Source organism: Orycteropus afer, unplaced genomic scaffold (assembly GCF_000298275.1).
Source record: "Orycteropus afer afer isolate SDZICR_OR568_19922 unplaced genomic scaffold, OryAfe1.0 scaffold00225, whole genome shotgun sequence".
In the NCBI taxonomy this organism is placed as follows: Eukaryota; Metazoa; Chordata; class Mammalia; order Tubulidentata; family Orycteropodidae; genus Orycteropus; species Orycteropus afer.
Window position 1 is genome coordinate 2,170,682 of NW_006921812.1, and position 23,576 is coordinate 2,194,257.

The window sequence follows — 23,576 nt, forward strand, 5'->3', positions numbered from 1 at the left end:
TGGCCTAGGTGACAGAAAAAATGCTGCATGATAGAATTTTACAGGGCCAATGACTTATTCATTACAAATATCTTTTACCAACAGCATAAATGGTAACTTTACACATGGACCTCACCAGATGAAATGCTTAGGAATCAAGTAGTGTACATCTGTGGAAAGAGACAAGAGAAGCTCAATATCACCAGTCAGAAGAAGGTCAGAGACTGACTGTGGAAAAGACCATCAAATGACCATATGCAAGTTAAAGTTGAAGCTGAAGAAAATGAAAACATGTCTACTAGAGTCGAAGTACAACCATTAGTAGTATATCTCACCTGAATTTAAACACTATTTCAGAATAGATTTGATGCATTGGGCACTAATAAGCAAAGACCAGATGAGATGTAGGATGATATAAGGGGCTTCATATATGAAGAAAGTGAAAGGTCATTAAAAACAGAAGAAAAAGAAAGTATCACAGTGGATGTCAGGATAGACTCTAATACTTGTTCTTGAATGCAGAATAGCTAAAGTGAATGGAAGAAGTGATAAAGTAAAAGAGCTGAACAGGAGATTTCAAATGGCAATTAGAGAAGACAAAGTAAAATATTACAATGAAATATATAAAAACCTGAACTTAGGAAATCAAAAAGGAACGATATAGCTTGCATTTCTTAATCTGAAAAAAATTGAAGAAAAAATTCAAGTCTCAAGAAGCAACACTGAAAGATTCTATAGACAAAAATATTGAAGAGGCACAGGAAACATCAAAAGAAGATGGAATGAATACACAGAGTCACTGTATGAAAAACAATCTGTGGATGTTCAACTGATTCAGGAAGCTGCATATGATCAAGAACCACAATATTACTGAATGAAGAAGTCCAAGGTACACTGAAGGTGTTGGCAGAAAAAAAGATTACAAGAATACCAATAGATGTTTCAACAAATAGATGCAAGGCTGGAAATACACATTTGTCTATTCCAAGAAATTTGAGAGAAAGCTACCTGGCCAACCAACTGGAAGTGATCCATATACATGTGCATTCCACAGAAAAATCATACAATGGAATGCAGAAGTTATCAAACAACAACATTAACATCACATTGCAATAAAATTACACTCATGATAATTCAAAAATGATTAAAGTAATATATCAGAAAGGAACTATCAGAAACTCAAACCAGATTCAGAAGAGAATGTGGAAAGAGGGATGTCATAGCTGATGTCAAATAGATCTTAGCTGAAAGCAGAGAACACCTGAAATATGTTACCTGTGTTTTATTGACTGTGCAAAGGCATCAGACTTTATGAATCATAACAATTTGGGGATGACATTGTGAAGAATGAGAATTCCAGAATCATTAATTATTCTCATATAGAAACTGTACAAAGACCAAGAGGCAGTCGTTCAAACAGAACAAGGGGATACTTCATGTTTTAAAAGAAGGAAAAGTCTGTGTCAGGCTTGTATACTTTCACCACACTTATCAATCTGCATGCTGATTAAATAATTCAAGAAGCCAGACAATATGATGAAAAACATGCCATCAGTATTGGAGGAAGCCTCATTAACAACCTGCAATCTGCAGATAACACAACCTTGCTTGCTGAAATTCAAATGGAATAGAAGCTTCTGGTCATGAAGATCAAAGACTATAGCTTTCAGTATGATGTTCAACTAAACATAAAAGAAAAAAAATCCTCACAACTGGACCAATAGCAAATAATGATAAACAGAGAAAATTAATATTAAAGTTGTCAAAAATTTCATTTTACTTGGATCAACTATCAATGTCCATGGATGAAACAGTCAAAAAACCAAATGATGTATTGATTAGGCAAGTCTGCTGCAAAAGATCTCTTTAAAGTATTAAAAAAATAAAGACATCACTTCAAGGACTGAAGTGCACCTGACGTAAGCCATGGTATTTGCACTCACTTCCTGTGTTTGTGAATGCTGGTAAATGAATAAGGAAGACTGGAGAAGAATTATGCTTTAAATTTATGTTGTTGGTGAAGAATATTGAATATACATCATGGATTGCCAGAAGAACAAACAAACATGTTTTGGAAGAAGTATAATCAGAATGCTCCTTAGAAGTGAGGATGCAGAAATTTCATTTCACATACTTTGGGCATGTTATCAGAAGGGACCAGTCCCTGGAAAAGTACATCATGCTTAGTAAAGTACAGGTTTAGTGAAAAAGAGAAAGACCCTCCATGGATTGGCACAGTGCTGCAACAGTGGTCTCAAACATAGCAGCAATTGTCAGGCTGGCACAAGACCATGCATTGTTTCATTCTCTAGTACAAAGGGTCACTGTGAGTCAGAACTGACTCAAGGGCACCTAAACACAACAACAAATTCAGATTGCTATAATGTTGTTTAGAGCCCAATACCAGTCTCAGAAACAGTTTCCTTGGTCATACACATGTAGAAAAGGTTATATTCTCCAGTGTTTCTTTCTCTTTGAGATTGATAATGCACTCTGGCATATAAAAAAATACTCTGCAAAGTCTTGCATACAATAAAGTAAGCTGCCTAATGGTATTTATCACAGTATGTATGTATCTCATACATGTTTATCTCCCTCTAACCATATGTTAATACTCCTCTATTAACAACTCAATGTAGCCTCTGTTAGTAGGGAAAGAGATATTCTCTTCAACCTTTGGGATTGGTATTTCCTTCTGCCATTTTGGTATAGTCAAGAGAAAATTGCGGAAGTTTCAAATTATTGTTCAAGAAAAATTACTGCTGTTACCAGTAGCATGCATACTTTGCTCCATTGGATTGACATACTTTTATCTTTTAGAAATCAGTTATAATAATGATAAAATATATGTTATAATATGACCAAAATAAGCTTAAAAGAAACATTAGTTTCATGATTCTCAAGTAGAACTAAAAGCATTGGTTTGCAAAATTTAAATATAATCATTAAGTTACTATTTATCATAATTCACTATTTATCACTAAAAATTACACAAATAAACTTAAAATAAAATTTCACAAAACAATTTTTATCTGTAATGTATGTTGTAATTTTATTTTATTAGCCTGGCTTGGAACATAGTAATCATGAATCTTGGAGATATTTACATATATGTGAAGTTCTTCTGAAAAAAATCCCAGAAAGTCTGTTTAATTGTATTTATTATTCCAAATATTTTTGGGAATTTAAAATGTTTCAGGTCATTCATTATTTTTTGTATCATGTTTTCAAAATGGTACTTACCATGTACAATGAGAACATATTCCGCGCTGCTTTGGCCAATGGTGTTTGTGGCTTCACATCGGTATGTACCATTATCCGTTTTGTTCAAGAAAAGAATGTTTAACTCCCTACCACTCACAACCATTCGGTCAGGATCTGGTAATTCTCCTCCATCCTTTGTCCACAAAACAGGTTCTGGCCTATTGGATTCAAACATACATACAGATAAGGAAAAAAAACAAAAACAAAAACCTTACATATTCTATGAATTAAGTTATTTGAGCAATTAACAAATAGCACATACTTTCTGCATAACCAAGTTCAAACTTCTGCAAGGTACTGAAAGAAGCATCATCTTCTATGCACTTCAAAAGAATTGGAGGTATGGCCAGTCTAAGTGAATTATATTCTAATTATTTAAGCAGATTTGAGTAGAGGAGGTAATTTGTTCAGTCCCTTGTATGATCATGCTGGTCCCTTTCCTACTGTTCAGATCCTACTGCTAATCATTCATGACTGCTACCTCTCTAAGGGGCGCTCTGGTGGTGTAGTGTCGAAAGCATTTGACCGCTAACCAGAAGGCTGGTGGTTCAAAGCCATCATCCAAACCTTGGAAGGAAGATAGGGGAATCTACTTCCATAGAGATACTGCTACGGAAATCCAAGGATGATGCCTGCCTTATTGGAGACCCTATCCCCAAAGAACTTGGGATTACACCCATTTGCGGCCATAATTGAGAAACAACTTTACCTAAAAATGTTGTTGTTGTTGTTATGTGCCGTCGAGTCATACCTGACTTATAGCGACCCCTCCTTGGGTTTCCGAGGCAGTATCACTACGGAAGTAGGATTGCCCAACCTTCCTTCCGAGGAGTGGCTGGTGGGTACCAGAAGTTAACTGTCTTGCTTTTCTCAGTGGTGTAAAGATTTTTTTTCTGATAGTTGTCTTTTAGTAAAATACTTCTAGAGAATGTCTATTTTGATTACTTTTAGGGAAGAAAGAGGGGTAAATGAACCATGGGAGTCTGTCTTTAAGAATTTCAGTCTTTTAAGATTATTAATGAAAAAAATATTAATAATACATACCCCCATGTATTTATAACTAGTGACTTTTCACATATTTTCTACAGTTTTCAACATATATGCTGGATATATTTTTTTTGTTGTTGTTGTTTTTGTTTGCTTGTTTTTAATTAATGCATATAAGAATACAGGTCAGAGAAATATTCAAACTCTGGTTTGATTCTGTAGTTTCATACTTCATCCACTCTCCTGCTTTCCAACAGGATAATATTATCCTAGTTCTTTTATGTTATAATTTTTTAATTTAAGCATAATATTACAACACAGTTGAAAATTATTCTAAAGAAATGCTTTGGATATTTATTTATTTGGGTAAAAATAATTTGTTTTTCTTACCTAGTGCCACTCTGACAAGAATATACCACAAATGGGATGGCCTTAACAAACAGGAGTTTATTCTTACAATTTGGAGGCTTTAAGTTCAAGTTCAAAGTGCCAGGCTCTAGGGGCTGAGTGAAAACCCCTCAGTCTTGTGCTTCAGCTCTTCCTCTTACTCCCAGCCCACTGGAGCTAGAGGCATCTCTTCACTAAGGCAGCTACTGGCTGCTGAGGCTAACAAGCCCAATGTTGACAAATAAAATGACACAGTCCCAATGTTACCAAACCACATGACAGGCCATTACTTTAAGTCCATTGTAAGTCCCAAGGTTGGCAGAGCATGGCAAGCTGCTGAACAATGACAAGGCTACATCCAGGGTCCAAGTGTGCCATAAGCTGGAGACCATTCCCAAAGCTGTTTCTTATATATGAGAAGCAGACCACATACCTAAAGGAGCTACTCAGCCGCTCTAGTACATTCCAACATGGAGTTAATTACCAATCACAACATGGGGAATAACTACATTCAGCTGCCCAGCCACTCAACAGGCCCAGCCAAGTTGACACAAAATGTAATTACCACATAATTTATTTTCTGTTATTATAAGTAAGATTAGAACATAGATTATGAAAAATGTTTCCTGTACCTACTGCATCTTTCTTGTGAAGAAAGATTTTTTTTTTTTCCCTGACAAAAATAAATAAATATTGCAAACCAGTAATAGTAAATACTGGAAAGAATATCCATGGAATACTGCCTGGGAAACCCAAGGAAGGGTCACTATGAATTGGATCCGACTGGACGGCAGTGAGTATATACAATATATATACACACACAATATATATTACCAAAATGTAGAAATCTCCATCATTCAATTATGCAGAGAACTTATTTCTATAGTATCTTAAAACTTAAAAAAAAACTTAAAAAAAAAAACCACTATTAGTACTTTCCAACTTGTTACATATATCCTACATCTGCTAATTGCTTTTAATCTATTAATTCTTGCTTTAAGCTCATATTCTGAATAATCTTGTACCAAACACATCCCTCTGGACTGGGCAGTGTTTTGTTCTTTTGTGCATAAGGTTGCTATGAATCGGCGTTGACTCAAAGGCACCTAACAACAACAAAAACAACACACATCCTTAAATCCTTTGAAAAGGCAAAATAACAACAAAACACTGTTGTTGTTGTTAGGTGACTTCAAATTGATCCAACTCATTGAAAACCTATATACAACAGAGCAAAACTCTTTCCTATCATGTGCCATCCTCACAATGCTTGAGCCAATGTTGCAGCCATTGTGCTAATCAATCTCATTGAAGGTCTTCACCTTTTTCTCTGACTCTCCACTTCACCATGCATGATATCATTCTCCAGGGACTGGTCCCTTCTCACCATATGACCAAATCATGTGAGATGGATTCTGGCCATTCTCGCTTCTAAGAAGCATTCTAGCTGCATTTCTTCTAGGATAGATTTGTTTTTCAGCAATTCATAGTATTTTCAGTATTCTTCGCTAACACCACAATTCAAAGGAATCAACTCTTCTTAGATCTTTTTTGTTCATTGTCCAGTTTTCATGTGCATGTGAGGCAACTGGAAAACAAGGAGCTCTGGTGGTATAGTGGATAAGGCACTTGGCTGCTAACAAGAAGATCAGCAGAAGGAAAATTAGGTGATCTACTTCTGTGAAGATTTACAGCCTTGGGAACCCAATGGGGGTAGATATGTGTACAAATTGACTCAATGGCAGTGAGTTTTGGTTATGGCTTGGGTTAGGCTCACTTTAATCTTCAAAGTGACTTATTTGCTATTCAACACTTTATAGAAGTATTTTGCAATAGATTTGCCTAGTGAAATATGACTTCTGATTTCTTGACCACTGCTTTCAAAAGGGTTGGTTGTAGATTCAAGTAAAATGAAATATTTGACAATTTCAAGCTTTTCTCCATTTATTGTGATGTTGTTTATTGGTCCAGTTGTGGAGATTTTCATTTTCTTTAGGTTGAGATGTAATTCATACTGGAGACGGTAAATTTTAACCTTCAACAGAAAGTGTTTCAAGTCCTCTTCACTTTCAGCAAGCAAGGTTGTATCACCTGCATATCCCAGGTTTTTAATGAGTCTTTCTCCAATCCTGATAGTGCATTCTTCTGCATATAGTCCAGTATTGGATTATTTGTTCAGCATACAGATTTAATAAGTATAGTAAAACCATACAATCCTGACACATGTCCTTCCTGATTTAAAATCATGCAGTATTCCATTCTTCTGTTCAAATGACATGTACAGCTTCCTCACGAACACAAGTAAGTGTTTTGAAATTCCCATTCTTCCCAATGTTATCCATAATTTGTCAAGATCTACACTGTTGAATGCCTTTGTATTGTCAATAAAACACAAGTGAACATCTTTCTGGTACTCTTTGCTTTCAGCCAAGATCCATCTGACATCAGCAATGATATCCCTCATTCCACATCCTCTTCTGAATCCAGTTTGGATTTCTGGAAGTTCCTTGTTAATCTACTGCTGCAAGTGCTTTTGAATTTAGGAGAAATTTACTTGTTTGTGATGTTAATTATATTATTTCATAATATCCACATTCTGTTGGATCACCTTTCTTTGAAATGGGCACAAATGGCCAGGTAACTCTCTTCAAATTTTCTTGGCATAAACGAGTAAGCATCTCAAGCACTGCATCTCTTTGTTGCAACAGCTCACTGGATATTTTGTCAATTCCTGGAGCCTTGTTTTTGCCAGTTCCTTCAATGCAGCTTGGATTTGTCCCTTTAACACCCATTGGTTCTTGGTCATATGCTACTTTCTGAAATGACAGAATGTCTATCAATTCTTTTTGATACAGTGACTCTGTGTATTCCTTCTATCTTCTTTTGATGCTCCCTACATCGTTCAATATTTTGCCCATGTGTATGCGTGTGTTATGTGCTGTAGAGTCAGACCTGACTCATAGAGACCCCTCCTTGGGTTTCCAAGGCAGTATCACTACAGAAGTAGATTGCCACATCTTCCTTCTGAGAAGTGGCTGGTGGGTTTGAACTTCCAGCCATCTGGTTAGCAGTCAAATGCCTTAGGCACTATGCCACCAGAACTCCCATAGAATCCTTCAATATTGCAATTCAAGGCTTAAATTTCATTTTCAATTCTTTCCACTTGAGGAATGCTGGAAAATGTTCTTCCCATTTGGTTTTCTAACTCCAGGTCTTTGCATATTTCATTAGAATACTTGACTTTTTCTTCTCAAGCTGCCCCTTGAACTCTGTTTAACTCTTTTATTTCAATATTTCTTCCTTTTGTTTAACTACTCTACATTCAAGAGAAAGTTTCAGAGTCTCTTCTGATACCTATTTTGGTCTTTTTCTTTCCTATCTTTTTAATGACCTTTTGCTTTCTTTATGCATGATGTTCTTGATGTCATCTCACAACTCATTTTGTCTTTGGTCACTGGCATTCAATGCATCAAATCTATTCTTAAAATAGTCTATAAATTCAGATGGGATATACTCCAGGTCTTATTTTGGTTCTCTTGGATGTGTTTTAATTTTTTTCAGCTTCAACTAGAATTTGCATATGAGCAATTTATGGTTTGTTCCGCAGTCAGCTTCTGTCCTTGTTTTGAGTGATGATATTGAGCTTCTCCATTGCCTCTTCCACAGATGTTGTTGACCTCATTCCTGTGTATTCCATCTGGTGAAGTCTGCATGTATAGCTGCTCTTAATAGTTGAAAAAAAAAAAGATATTTGCAATGAATAAGTTGTTAGTCTTGCAAAATTCTCTCATGTGATCTCCCGTGTCATTTCTATCACCAAGACCATATTTTTCAAACACTGATGATTTTCCTTTGTTTCCAACATTCATATTCCAATCACAGCAATACTCAAAAAAATCTTGATTGCATGTTTGGTCAATTTCAGACTGAAGAAGTTTGTAAAAATCCTTAATTTCTTCATCTTTGGTTTTCATGGTTGGTGCATAAATTTGAATAATAGAAGTATTAACTGCTCTTCCTTGTAGCCATATGGATATTATCCTATCACTGACAGCATTATAATTCAGGATAGATCTTGAAATATTCTTTTTGACAATGAATGAATGCCATTCCTCTTCAATTTGTTATTCCCAGAATAGTAGGCCATATGATTTTCTGATTCAAAATGGCCAATACCAGTTGATTTTTAAGTCTGGGACCCAAGGTAGGTGGGCCTGGAGTTGGGGGCTGCTTTTGATTTTGGGGCAGCTGTATTTCAAGGACAGGGACTGAGGTAGGTGAGCCTGGGGCTTAGAGGCTGCTTTTTGCTTGAGGGTGGCTCTGTTTAAGGCTGGGGCCTGTGGTAAGCTGGCCTGGGGCTCAGGGGCTGCTTTTCACTTGGGTTTTAAGGGCAGGGGCCTGAGGTAGGTGGGCCCGGGGCTTGGGGGCTGCTTTTCACTTGGGGGTGGCTCTATTTTAAAGCCAGAGGCCAAGGTGGGTGGGCTTGGGTTTTGAGGGCTGTTTTTTTCTCTTGGAAACACCTCTATTTCAAGGCTGGGGCCTGAGGTAGGTGGGCCCATGTTTTGGGGGCTGCTTTTCATTTGGGGGTGGCTCTATTTTAAAGTTCGGCCTGAGGTAGGCAATCCTGGGGCCTAAGAGCTGCTTTCACTTGGGGTGACTCCATTTTAAGCCTGGTAGCCAAGGTAGTAAGGCATAGAGGGGTTAGGATCAACTAAGGGAGGCAAACTTGTCTGTCAGTTTGTTCTCCTGTGGTGGCTTATATGTTGCTATGGGGCTGGAGGCTATGTCACTGGTGTTGCAAAATGCCAACTGGATTACCCATGGTGGACAGGTTTCAGCAGAGCTTCCAGGCTAAGACAGACTCGAAAGAAGGAAGAGGCCATCCCTTTCTCAAACAACTGGCCACTGAAAACCTTATGAATAGTAGTGAAACAGTGTCTGATATTATCACTGGAAAACTTTATGAATATCCTGAAATGTCTGATAAAGTGCCAGAAGATGAGCCCATCAGGTCTAAAGGCACTCAAAATTTGATTGGGAAAGAGCTGACTTCTCAGAGTAGAGATGACTTTAACGATATGGATAGAGTAAAACTTTCAGAACCTCCATTAGCTGATGTGGCATGACTCCAAACAAGTAGAAACAGCTGCAGACATCCATTAATAACTGGAACATGGAATGTGTGAAGTATGAATCTAGGAAAATTGGAAGTTGTCAAAAATGAAATGGATCACATAAAAGTCCATATCCAAGGCATCAGTGAGTTGAAATGGACTGGTTTTGACCATTTTGAATCAGAAAACCACATAATCTACTATGACAGGAATGTCAAATTAAAGAGGAATGGTATGACATTCATCGTCAAAAAGACTGTTTTGAGATCTGTCCTGAAGTATACTGCTGTCATTGACAGGATGATATCCATATGGCTCCAAGGAAGACCAGTTAATACTACTATTATTTAAATATATGCACCAACTGCCAAGTCAAAGAGGAGGAAATTGAAGATTTCTGCCAACTTCTGCAGTCTGAAATTGACCAAACAGGCAATCAAAATGTGTTGTTATCACTGGTGACTGGAATGCAAAAGTTGAAAACAAAGAAGAGTTACCAGTAATTGGAAAATATGGACTTGATAATAGAAATAACACTGGAGATGGCATGATAAAATTTTGCAAGACCAACAACTTATTCATTACAAATACCTTTTTTCAACAACATAAGCAATGGCTATACATGTGGACTTCACCAGATGGAATACATAGGAATCAGATTGACAACATCTATGGCAAGAGGTGATGAAGCAGTTCAATATCTTTGGCCAAACAAGGTCAGGAGCTGATTGTGGAACAGACAGACCATCAACTGCTTATATGCACACTCAAGTTAAAGTTGAAGACAAGTAAAACAATGGTACTGAAAGAAGTCAAGGCTGCACTGATGGAATCAATGAAAAACAAGGCTCCAGGAACTGATGGAATACCAATTGAGTCCATGAGTGCCAAAATATGACCTTGATAATATCCCTCCTGAATTTAGAGACCATCTAAAGAATAGATTTGATACACTGAACACCAATTACCAAAAACCAGAGGAATTGTGAGATGACATCAAGAACATTATCCACAAAGAAAGCAAGAGTTCATTAAAAAGATAAGAAAGGAAGAAATGACCAAAATGGATGTCAGAAGAGACTCTGAAACTTGCCCTTGAACAGAAAGTAGCTAAAACAAATGGAAGAAATGACAAGATAAAAGAGCTGAACAGAAGATTTCAAAGACAAACTGTAGAAGACAAAGCCAATGACTATAGTAAAATGTGCACAGACCAGGAGTTTGAAAACCAAAAGCAAAGAACATGCTCAGCATTTCTCATGCTGAAAGAACCAAAGAAAAAATATAAGCCTCCAATTGAATATTGAAAGATTCTATGGGCAAAATTTTGAATGATACAGGAAACATCAAACGAAGATGGAAGGAATGCACAGTCACTATATGAAAAATCATTGGTCAATCTTCATCCATTTCAGGAGGTGACATATAATCAAGAAGCAATGGTACTGTAAGAAGAAGTCAAGGCTGCACTAATGGAATTGATGAAAAACAAGGCTCCAGGAATTGACGGAATACCCATTGAGATTTTCAACAAATGGATGCCACCCTGGTGGCACTCACTTGTCTATGCCAAGAGATCTGGAAGACAGCTATCTGGCCAACTGACTGGAAGAGGTCCATATTTGTACCCATTCCAAAGAGAGGTGATTCCACAGAAAGTGGAAATTATCAAACAAACAATATCACTAATATCACATGCAACTAAAATCTTACTGAAAATAATTCAAAAACAATTGCAGCAATAATTGACAGAAGACTTCCAGAAATTCAAGCTGGACTCAGGAGAGGACATGGAACGAAGTATATCATAGCTGATGTCAGATGGATCTTGGCTGAAAGCAAAGAATACCAGAAAGATGTTTACTTATGTTTTATTGACTATGAAAAAGCATTTGATTGTGTGGATCATAATAAATTATAGATAACATTGAGAAGAATAGGAATTACAGAACACTTGATTGTACTCATGAGGGATCTGTACATAGATCAGGAGGCTGTCATTCAAAGAGAACAAGGGGAACTGCATAGTTCAAAATCAAGAAAGGAGTGCATCAAGGTTGTTTCTTTTCACCATACTTATTCAACCTGTATGCTGAGGAAATAATCCGAGAAGCTGGATTCTATGAAAAATAATATGGGTTCAAGATTGGAGGAAGACTCATTAACAACCTGTGATGCGAAGATGACACAACTTTGCTTGCTGAAAATGACGATGACTTGAAGCATTTACTGATGAAGATTAAAGACTACAGTCTGCAGTATTGATTACACCTCTTTACATATAAAGAAAACAAAAATCCTCACAAATGGTTCAATAAACAGCTTTGCGATAGATGGAGAAAAGATTGAAGTTGTCAATGACTGCATATTACTTAGTTCTATAATCAACACCAACCAAAGCAGCATTGCCCGATTGCATTGGGCAAATTTTCTGCAAAAGACCTCTTTTAAGTGATGACGAGCAAAGATGTCTCCTTGAAGACTAAGGTGTGCCTAACCCAAGCCATGGTATTTTCAGTTGCATCTTGTGCATCTGATATCTGGACATTGAATAAGGAAGAATGAAGAAGAGTTGATGTTTTTAAGTTGTGGTGTTGGAGAAGAATGCTAAGAGTACCATGGTCTGGTAAAAGGACTAACAAATCTGTTTTGGAAGTGCAGCCATAATGCTCCTTGGAAACAAGAATGCCCAGACTTCGTGTCACCTGTTTTGGTCATGTTGTCAGAAGGGACCATTCCCTGGAGAAGGATATCATGCTTGTTAGAGTGAAGGGTCCACAAAGAAGGGGAAGGCCCTCAGAGATGGATTGATGCAGTAGCTGCAATGATGAGCTCAGGTATAGCAAGGATCGTGATGCTGACACAGGACAAGTGTTTTGTTCTGTTGCACATAAGGTCACTATGAGTGGAACACAACTCAATGGCACCTAGCAACAACAACAACAAATGCCTAGGATATCAATATTTATAAGTTCCATTTCATTTTTGACAATTTCCAATTTTCCTATTTCATACACCATACATTCTACTTTCCAATTATTAATAAATATTTGCAGCTGTTTCTTCTCATTTTGAGTTGTGCCCCATTAGTAAATGAAGTTCTGAAAGCTTTACTCCACTCATATCATTAAGGTCAACTCTACTTTGAGGAGGCTGCTCTTCTGCAGTCGTATTTTGAATGTTTTCCGACCTGAGGAGCTCATCTACTGGCACTGCATCAGACAATGTTTCAGAAGGCTACATAAAGTTTTCCAGAAATATGTTTTGAAATAGATATCAGACAATATTTCACAGCTATGCATAAAGTTTTCAATGGACAGTTCTTTTCAGAAGTTCATGACCATGTCCTTCTTCCCAGTCTGTTTAGTCTGGAAGCTCGGATGAATCTTGTCTACCATGGGTGAATCAGCTGGCATTTGAAATACCAGTGGCATAGCCCCAGCCTCAAAATAACATGTAAGCCACCACAGAATGACAAACTGACAGATAAGGGGAGCAAGAAAATTATAATTTACTGTATATAGCTGAAATAATACTAATCATGACCTTTCTTTCTTCAAAGCCACATGGGTGCAATTTTATAGTAAAAGTTATATTAAGAAAATCTTAATTTTAGAAGATTCCTCCTTAAAATACACCATAGAAAATTTTCTATTAAGAAGAAATGCTTCATTGATGTATGGTTAGAATTTTTTAAATATATAAAGACATGATTATGTACATGTATTTACTTATTTGGAATCAACTCTTTTGGCCCCTAACAATATCTCACTACTTCCATACACTGCAAATTATACTTTCAAATACAAAGTGTCATGATTTGTTTTTCTCCATATTCACAAAATTACAGTCATGTTTTAAAAGCATACATCTTCTGTAAATATGTAATTAAATTTAGATATGGATTTTTAAATGGTGTATATAAAAATGTATTTGGTGATGTAGATATATTATTCAAGTTCCCATGCTGTATTTAGAAAACCTCCCAGCCACATCTCCCCACCAAAAAAAAAAAATTCTAGTTTAGAAAACGATGAAAAGAATACTGCAAAATTTGTTAGCAGGAGGTCATATCAGTAGTTTAAGTCTCCACTGGCACTAAGTATTGCAGGAATCTTGATCTACTATATGTGATGATTCTCCAAAGTAGCAAAAGGAGCCAGCACCATAAGATGCATTTTAATGAAATGGCGCTTAGAGTTTATGCATAAATTAAAAATAGCCTACACATATTCCCAATTAGTATTTAACATGTTCAAACTTTTTAATATCACCATAAAAATATTAAATGGTTTAGCAAGTTATGATACAATTTGTGTTTCATCTTAATAAAGAGGGCCCCTAGGCTTTCTCTAATTGGAACCCAGAAATGATTGAGTTTCTTGTTGCAAATGAGTAACAATCTTCCCTGCTGTTCAGGTATCCAGAGGAGATCATTTTAAGTGGTTCCAGTCTACAGTTTCAATGTGACAAGGCTGAAAAAGAGCAGGGGTTAGAAACCAAGAGTAACAGGGCAGAGAGAACAGTACCAAACATGAGACAATAATGCATACCAGTCTGCAGTGAGAAGATGGGAGAGTTCCACTTCAAATCCTTGGTAATTATAAGTTGGAAATCTTCCATATGAGATGAAATTTGGTTTATGTTTTGGTTTTCTAAATGTAGGAGCTCTGGTGGCATAGTGCCTAAGGCATCTGACTGCCAACCAGAACGCTGGCGGTTCAAACCCACCAGCCGCTCCATAAAAGGCAGCTTGGGCAATCTACTTCCATAGTGATATGCTTCAGAAACCCAGGAGGGGTCGCTATGATTCAGAGCTGACTCAATGGCAATGGTATGTACCTAAAGCCACTTTTACAACAGTTTATTCCCGAAGTCACAGTGCATATTCACATAATAAAAGTGAAAAATGAAACCACATATGCTCAGACATATAGTCTCATGTATTCCAAAGATTTAGTGAAGCAGTATATATCTCACCAGGGTCTTATTATTATTATTAACTCATTGATTTTCGAAGGCAGTGTGTTTTTTTTTTTTTTTTAATAAGAAGAGATTCTACATTATTTCTAACAACTCCTTGTTGTTGTTGTTATGTGCCGTCGAGTCGGCCCCGACTCATAGCGACCCCTCCTTGGGTTTCCGAGGCAGTATCACTACGGAAGTAGGATTGCCCAACCTTCCTTCCGAGGAGTGGCTGGTGGGTTTGAACCGCCAGCCGTCTGGTAAGTTATAAATTAATATTAGAAAACAATTGTCACACTCTATGATCACTTGTCTACTTAACATCTTGATAAATATATAAACCCAATTACTGATATCCACTGGTCAGTCTTTGAGGCATTTATTTTGTAAGATTATGCCAGGATTAGTCAGTCAAATTCTCCTGTTTGTAGAACCATTCATTCCTTTGGTACTGAGGAGAATGAAAATATGCTTTGCCTTCACAACTCTCATCTTCTTTTTCAGGCCCATGACTGAACCAAGCAATTAAGAATAAGTAGTTCAGCTATGGAAAGGTAAGTCCCACTAGAATTCCTCTGGTGTCCTGGATGAAGTGGATAGGAGTGAAAAATTGGCTTTCAAAATCTGGAATAGATACATTTTAGAGTCCTTTCATTTACTCACATCACTATTTTCCCTTTGTGTTTGGTATTGTCCTTTCCTTCCTAAACAGAGTATATGTTGGACTCTAATATTATAATTAATACCATAAAAATTAAATGTACATTTCCTAAACAAAAGAAAAACAAATATAACTATAATAGAACTCAAATAAACATCATGTTCTGACTCAAAGCAAAAAAAAAATAAATCTGCAAATATTCATATCCTATTAATAATGTCTTGAGTTATATCCCCAGAAAGATATGTTCCACAACAACATCACTACAGAAGGAGATTGCCCAACCTTCCTTCCAAGGACTGGCTGGTGGGTTTAAACTGCCAGTAGAAACTGCAAAGCATCACATAACATGGATGAACTTGGAGGACATTATGCTGAGTGAAAGAAGTCAATCACAGATGGACAAATATAGTATTAGTTCATTATTGTAACAAGTCAAATGAAAGTCTATATATGGAAGGGAACTTTCTTTGGTGGTTACCAGGGGTGGAAGGGTAGGGGAGAGAACACTGCCAAAAAAAAAAAAAAAAAAAATGCATTGACCCATGTCACTTTAGTTTTGTGTATTTCACTGTATATAATTGCCCAACATTTCTTCTGAGGAGTGGCTGGTGGGTTTGAACCACCAGCCTTCTGGTTAGCAGTCAAGTGCTTTAGGCACTATACTACCTAACTTGGAAACAAAAGGAGGGGTCACTATGAATCAAATCTGACTCCACAGCACATAACAATAACAACAACAATATTGTTCTTTAGTGTGTATGTACCAGTTTGGTTATCCATTCCTCTGCTGATGTACAAGTAGGTTGTTTCCATCTTTTTGCTATTGTAAATAGTGCTGTAATGAACGCGGGTGCATATATCTGTTCTTACCCTGGCTCTCACTTCTTTAGGATGTATACCTAGTAATGGGATTGCTAGGGAGCTCTAGTAGCATAATGTCTAAGGCACTTGACTGCTAACCAGAAGGCCGGTGGTTCAAACCCACCAGCTGCTCCTTGGAAGAAAGGTTGGGCAATCTACTTCTGTAGTGATATTGCCTCGGCAACCCAAGGAGGGGCCACTATGAGTCGGGTCCGACTAGACGGCACATAACAACAACAACAACAAATGGGATTGCTAGGTCAAATGGTATTTCTAATTCCAGCTTTTTAGGGAATCGCCATACTGTTATCCACAGTGGTTGTATCATTTGACAGTCCCACCAGCAGTGTATGAGATTTCCAATATCTCCACATCCTCACCAATATCCTCCATTTTCTGTCTTGTTGAAATTTGGCATTAGTGCCAGGGTGAGATGGTATCTCATTGTTCTCCTTATTTGCTTCTCTTTGATGGCTCATAACCATGAACATTTCTTCATGTATATGCTGGCTGCCTTAGTATCCTCTTTGGTGATGTGTCCATCCATTATTTAATTGGATTGTTAATCTTTTTGTTGTTGAGGTATTGGAGTTTTCTATAAATTTTAGAGATAAGTCCCTTGACAGATATGCAAATATCAGCAAGTTTGCATTTGTTGCTGTCATTTTGTTTTGTGCTTTTTCATTGTGTTGATTTCTTTGTTCCATATAATTTTCTGTGCTGAGCTCATTTTGTTTATGAATCATCGTATCACTTGCTTTGTTGCTATTTTAGTATTTGCTAAATATTTGTACTGGTCCTCTTTTTTATTTTGATGTCAAGGTTTGTCTTTTTTTTTTTTTGAGGGTTACCCTGAGATTTATAATTTCTTCCCAAGTTTAGAAAAGTCTGTTCTATCTTTTAGTTGTCTTCACATGCTTATCATTTAGAAGTTCTGTAACTACACATTTTTTCCCCTCTTTTTGGTTTGTAGTTTTCTTCATTTGTCAATTGATGTCTCTTGTTCCCTGTTTACAATCTTATAGGCTTATTTACTTTGGATACTTCTATAACTTGGTTAGGAGCTCTGGTGGCATAGTGCCTAAGGCACTTGACTCCTAACCAAAAGGCTGGTGGTTCAAATCCACCAGCCACTCCTCGGAGGGAAGGTTGGGCAATCTACACCCACAGTGATAACCACCTCAGAAGCCCAAGGAGGGGTCATTATGAGTTGGGTCCAACTCGACGGCACATAACAACTTAACTTGGTTGGTTTGGGGGTCATGTCATCATGTGTGTTAATGGTCAGTTGTTGTTTGCTGTTGTTGGTTCTCTGTCCAAAGGACTCCCTTCATCATCTCTTGTAAGGTTGGTCTGGTTTTAACAAATTCCATTAATTTCTGCTTATTTAGAAATGTATATTTACCATCATGTTTGTGGGATAATTTTGCTGGATATATAATTCTTGGTTGGAAATTTTTCTCTTTCAGGGTGTTATATATGCCATCCCATTGTCTTCTCACCTACATGGTTTCTGCCAAGAAATCCAAGCTTATTCTTATTGGTTACCCTTTGTAGGTAACTTTTTGTTTTTCCTGTGTTGCTTTTAGGATTCTTGAATTGTATTTGATCTTGATGAGTTTGATAATGATATATCTTGGTGATTTTCTTTTGGGGTCTATCCTGTTTGGGGTTCTTTGGACTTCTTGAATGGATATATTCTCATCTTTCATTATACCAGGAAAATTTTCTCCCAACAAATCTTTGATCATTTTTTTCTGTGGTTTTATTTGTCTCTTCCTGTTCTGGAATTCTGATTACATGTAGGTTATTCCTTTTGATGGTATCCTACATGAACCTTAGGCTTTCTTCATTTTGTTTTGATCTTTTTTTCTGATTGTGCCCTTTCTAAAGATGTACTGAGGTATTTGTCTTCATTCTCACTAATTCTGTCCTCCATTGATTCAAATCTACTCCTTTGCCCATTCAATGAGTTATCTATTTCTGAAACTTTGGTATTAATCTTCTGGATTTCTGCCTGTAGATTTTGTATCATTTCTAATTTTTCATTTATTTTTTTCATTTTGTTCTTGTATTATCTTTCAAAAATTTCCTTGGGTTTTCTGTGTGTTTTTCTCAATTTTGTCAGTGTTTTCCTTGATCTGTCTCTCAATTAGTTGAAGGTACCTAAATATAATTCTTTTGAATTCCTTATCAGGGAGTTCCAATGCTGGATCTTCCTCAGGGATATGTTTTGGGTCTGTATCCTGGTCCCCCATTTCTCCTGCTTTATCGTGCTTCTTTGTGTGGACTATGATGCTCTGTTGTCTCCAAAGCATCGTGACATTTTTGTGTTTCTATTTAATTGGTGATTTTATGTTGGAGTGACTTGCCCGTGATTTTCATTTTCTTTGTTTTATTTGTATGTTATCTATGTAAGCTGGGTACTGTGCTGTTCTCCTCTATTCACTACTTGGCATCTCTTCTACACTCATCACCTGTCTCCTTTCCCATTGTCTGCCTCCTATGTGTCCCTGCTGTCCTTGGCAAACAGAGCTTATTCTTATGTTCCTGGAAATTGAATGAGAAACTTGTCACTTTAAAATCTAAAATGGCCACTTCTTATAAACATTCAAAATGGCTGCATCTTTGATCACTTTAAATATCCAAAATGGCCACTGATTGTAAACAATCAAAATGGCTGCACTAAGCAATCACTTTAAATATCCAAAATTACTGCTGCTTGTAAACTTTCAAAATGACTGTGCCCTCCGTCACTTTAAATATCCAAAATGGCTGCCACATGCAAACAATCAAAATGGCTGTACCTTCCAGACAGCTGAAAGTCCATAACTCAGGTTGTCTCCATCCTTGCAGTTTCCCTTTCTAGTCATAGATCACCAGCACAGTCATCCATGCAGCCCTTGGGGACCAGGGCTGATCTTCAGGTCAATTCTCAGGTCCCAATACCACTTGGAAATATTCAGGCGGTCAGTCCTGTCAGAGTAGCTGACAGTCCACTGCTCCGACCATCTCCATACTCACTGTTTTCATTCAGGTTTTTCCACTAGTTGATGCCTAATCCACTTCTGTATACTTCCTTTCAAAGCTCAGGGCTCCAGAATTAGCTTCTGTATCTCTGTCAATTGGTTTCTCTTTTCTTTGTTGAAGAGGGTCTGTGGAGCTTGTCTCCCTATTCCACCATCTTACCAGAAGTGTCTCATTTTTTAAAAAAAAATATAAATACAAAGCAAGTTCAAAGGGTACCCTTAAAGCTGTGAAACTGGTTCAAACATAATTTTGTGGTGAGTTACTTGAAAGCTAAAGATGTGATTATTCAATAGGAAGAATTTGAAAGAGATTACTTGTGGGCATTTTTAAATATTTAAAAGAGATACAAAGGATCATTGTGTTATTGAGAATCAAATGAAATGTTTTTGAGCATAGTTTATAAATAACATTTTACAGATACGGAAAGTCATATTATTAATTATTACAAAATTATTGCTTTAGGCCCTTGGGGAGTACATCAAAGTGTGATATTTCTCTAGATTTAAATGCTGTTCAAATTAATTGTAACAAATTAAGTTTTCTTTTCATTCCTGATAATGATTTCCTACTTTTTTATGAGAGTAGTTCTTAAAGCATCAAATAACTTTTAGTATAAGTCAACTTAACCTTAAATGTTTTACTTATCACAATGTAGACACATAATCAACTGAACATTTTATTGTCTGATTGTTTTTATAGATATCATTTTGCAGAAGGGAAACAAAACTTCAGATATACTTATAGTCTAGTAGCCTTCAATGAGTCTCAGTGGCTTTAATTATCAGAACATGGTTTACTCTTAAGTTTACATCTTAAGACAGATAAGACATTGGTGAAGTTTTGTTGTGGTTGTTAGTTATACCTGTATGTTCTTGACTGGGTACTCATAAGTTTATGTAATTATCAAACAACTACCTACAAATTTGTAAGTTCTGTGCAAGTTTTTAAACCAGGGATTATGAGGAAAATAAAAGGTGTCTTCTCCATATGATATCATAACGACATATATCATCCACCATAATACTTTGCAGGACATATCAATCAAGTCAATTGCAACTCATAGTGACCCCATGGGCAGAGTAGAACTTCTCTATAAAGTTTCTGAGACTGTACATCTTTACAGAAGCAGACAGCCACATCTTTCTCCCACAGAAATTCTGAGTTTGATGAGCTGATCTTTCAGTTAGCTGAGCACTTAAACACTGTGTCACAAGTCTCCTTAAGCAACAAAAAGGCAAATGAAACATCTTAAGATTTGTGATTTACTGATTGATGCATCACAGTAGGCTTTATGAAAAATATAATTCTTCAATAATGTCTTTAATAATGATAGAATTTTGTCTGGTACAAATGAAAGAAGCCAACTTAGGCATAGTAAGAGCCTTAGGAAGGATGCTTGTCCACCAAAGGCCATATGTTGCATGGATAAATTTAACTATGGTGAATGCCAGAAAAATAATACAGTTATTTGGAAAATTACTATTGACAAATTAAGAAAGGGTAAAGTTAAGGACACTTGATGTGATAATTGAATTTTGTGAGAAATTAAATCAAATGTCAAGATATAAGTTGATATTAGGGAACAGAAAGGTGTATATTCATAAGTAATTTTGCTAAAGACATACTCTGTATGGCAAAAAGCTGAATATGCAAAATTGTATTTTTAGTACTAGATTGGAAGACTGATGGTGACTTGTTAATATGAAGATCAGTCACTGCCATCAAGTCAGTTCTGACTCATAGTGACCCCTCCTTGGGTTTCTGAGGCAGTATCTCTACCAAAAAAACAAAACAAAACAAAACAAAACTCATTGCCGTGTTTGATCTGACCCATAGCAACCCCTCCTTGGGTTTCAAGGTGGTATCACTACAGAAGTAGATTGCCCAATCTTCCTTCTGAGAAGTAGCTGTGGGTTTGAACCACCAGCCTTCTGATTAGCAATCAAATGCCTTAGTCACTACACTACCAGAGCTCCTACTATATCGCCAGAACTCCTTATTTAAAAAAAAAAAAAAAAGACTATGAACAAAAAAGAGAAAGAAATGAGAATGTTCAAAGTAGATATGGGGAAAATATCTATATATTTAAAGTAATTAATAAAGGGCCTTGAATACCAGACCAAAGAATGCAGGCTTTCTTTAAAAATGAAAATATATTCTTATTATTTTTGATTATAATTCTTGATCAGAATTTCTTTTAAGAATATTAATGTGAAATATCTGGAATAGGAAATTCAAAAAAGGGACTACATATACAGGTCTGAAGAGAGATAATTATATCCTACATGAAGATGGGTAATAACAAAGGAAAGCAGCAAGAGGATGATAGAAGAGCACTTGGGGAAAGTAAGAAATTACTGGTGCCACAAGTATGGCATTAAGGAAGCAGGAGAAACCATCTATGGGTTTTTGAGTCTGTATAATGAGAACAGTGCTAGTGTTAGAGGGAAAAAAAAAAAAAAAAAGGTAAATACTAACAAGCAAACCAGGCAAACAAATTTCAAAATAAAAAAAAAAAAAAAGAAGAAGACAAAAATGGGAACATGATGCCCGGGACATGATGCATTCATGTGCTGAAAAATAATAATAATAATAATTGATTGCAACTTCATACAGCAATATAGAAAAGAGAAATTAGAACTTGGTGGAGAGTAAGATTGTTACAGAAATATTAGACCCAAGCAAGTATTCAAGCTTAAGAAGGAAACAAAAGAGCACATGACTGTCTTAGAATACTTTCAGTTAGGGGATATGAAAATTAAGACAATGAAGTACAAAGTATAAGGGATGTCAAAAGAGAATAATGTCATAGAAGCAAGAAAAAATCTTACAAATTCATTACTTTAGTGTTTACTTTATAATCCATCCAATATATTGATTTCTCTGTTCTCTAACCCTCTCATGTCCAAAAATTATTCTGTAGACCCACTTCAGCCATGGCCTGACCTCTGTCTTCATTATTACATGATTACATTAAAAATCTAATTTTTCCCCAGTCAAATCCCCTAATCTTAACTAATAAATCCCATTTCCGTTTATTCTTTAATCTCCTCCTAACTATACTCGCTTTAACCAATCATACAATATAGTCTCTCTCTCTCCCTCCATGTATCTATCTATGTATATGTGTGTGTGTATGTATGTGTATATACACACACATACACACACACACACACACTGGGAAGGAAAACTGGGCAATCTACTTCCATAGAGATATCGCCTCAGAAACCCAAGGAGGGGATGCTATGAGTGGGAATGGACTCCATGGAAGTGATCTATGCATGCACCACACATATATACACACAAACACAGACGCACAGACACACAGACATACACACACACACACACACATATATATATATATATATATACATTTTTTTTTCCCCTTTTCCACATCCATTTTAGTTAACTGGTTAATCCTAGGCCCCTGATTAACACAATTTTCTCATCTTCTCTGTGCTTTTATCAGAACATCAAATATGCTAAAGGAAAAAAAAATGGTGTAACCAAGGTCTTTAAATTCATAATCATATGTTTCAAATGATCTCCTGAAAACTGCCCAACAATTCTACAACTGATATGATGATTGGTAAAATTCACTTTCTCAAATAACTAATTACATGTTCTCTTATTTTTTTAAAGCTTCTGCCCCTTCCCTTTCTCAAAAAAAAAAAAAAAAACCCTTATATTTCATTAAGCAAAATAAACCATACAATATAAACAGTCCTCTTCTCATGACCATATCCACACATTACATCACTGTATACCCGTGCTCTATTTTAACAGAAGTGACCTCCTCCACTTCTGCTGAAGACTGCATTTCTGCTTGCATTTCCAACAGATAGCGTCATCTCCTACCTTGTCAATTTGGCCTCCACATTGTGTGATTTGAAACAATTTGCAATCCAACTGCTAACAAAAAAGGAGCTCTGATGGTGCCATGGCTAGGCTTTTGGATGATAACCAAAAAGGTCGTTGGTTTGAACCTATCAGCTCATCTTTGGGGGAAAGACAAGGCAGTCTCCTTCCGCAAAGATTTACAGCCTTGTAAACACTATAGGATAGAATCAGCTTGATGTCAGTAGATTTTTTTTTTTTTTTTTTTTAATTGCAAACATAAAGGTCGGTCTTCAAATCTACCCAATATACTATGGAAGAATAAGTCTGGTGATCTGCTTCCATTAAGATTACATTTAAGAAAAACCCTACGGCGGAACACATGAGGTTGCTATAGCCAGAACCAATTTAGTGGCAGTGGATTTTTTTTTGGGGGGTGCGGGGGCATTATACGATTCACAACATCATACAAACATGCTCTGGAAGCA

At 36.5% G+C, this 23,576-nt stretch overlaps 1 protein-coding gene across 1 annotated transcript in view; it reads right to left on the minus strand.

Moving 5' to 3' along the window:
- The window catches only part of CADM2 (cell adhesion molecule 2), a 417,999-nt gene that overhangs the window by 165,203 nt on the left and 229,220 nt on the right, over positions 1 to 23,576 (minus strand). Inside the window, exon 7 of the mRNA XM_042782039.1 lies at positions 3,223 to 3,401. Within this exon, the coding sequence (XP_042637973.1) occupies positions 3,223 to 3,401 (179 nt within the window). The remainder of the gene's footprint in view (positions 1 to 3,222; positions 3,402 to 23,576) is intronic.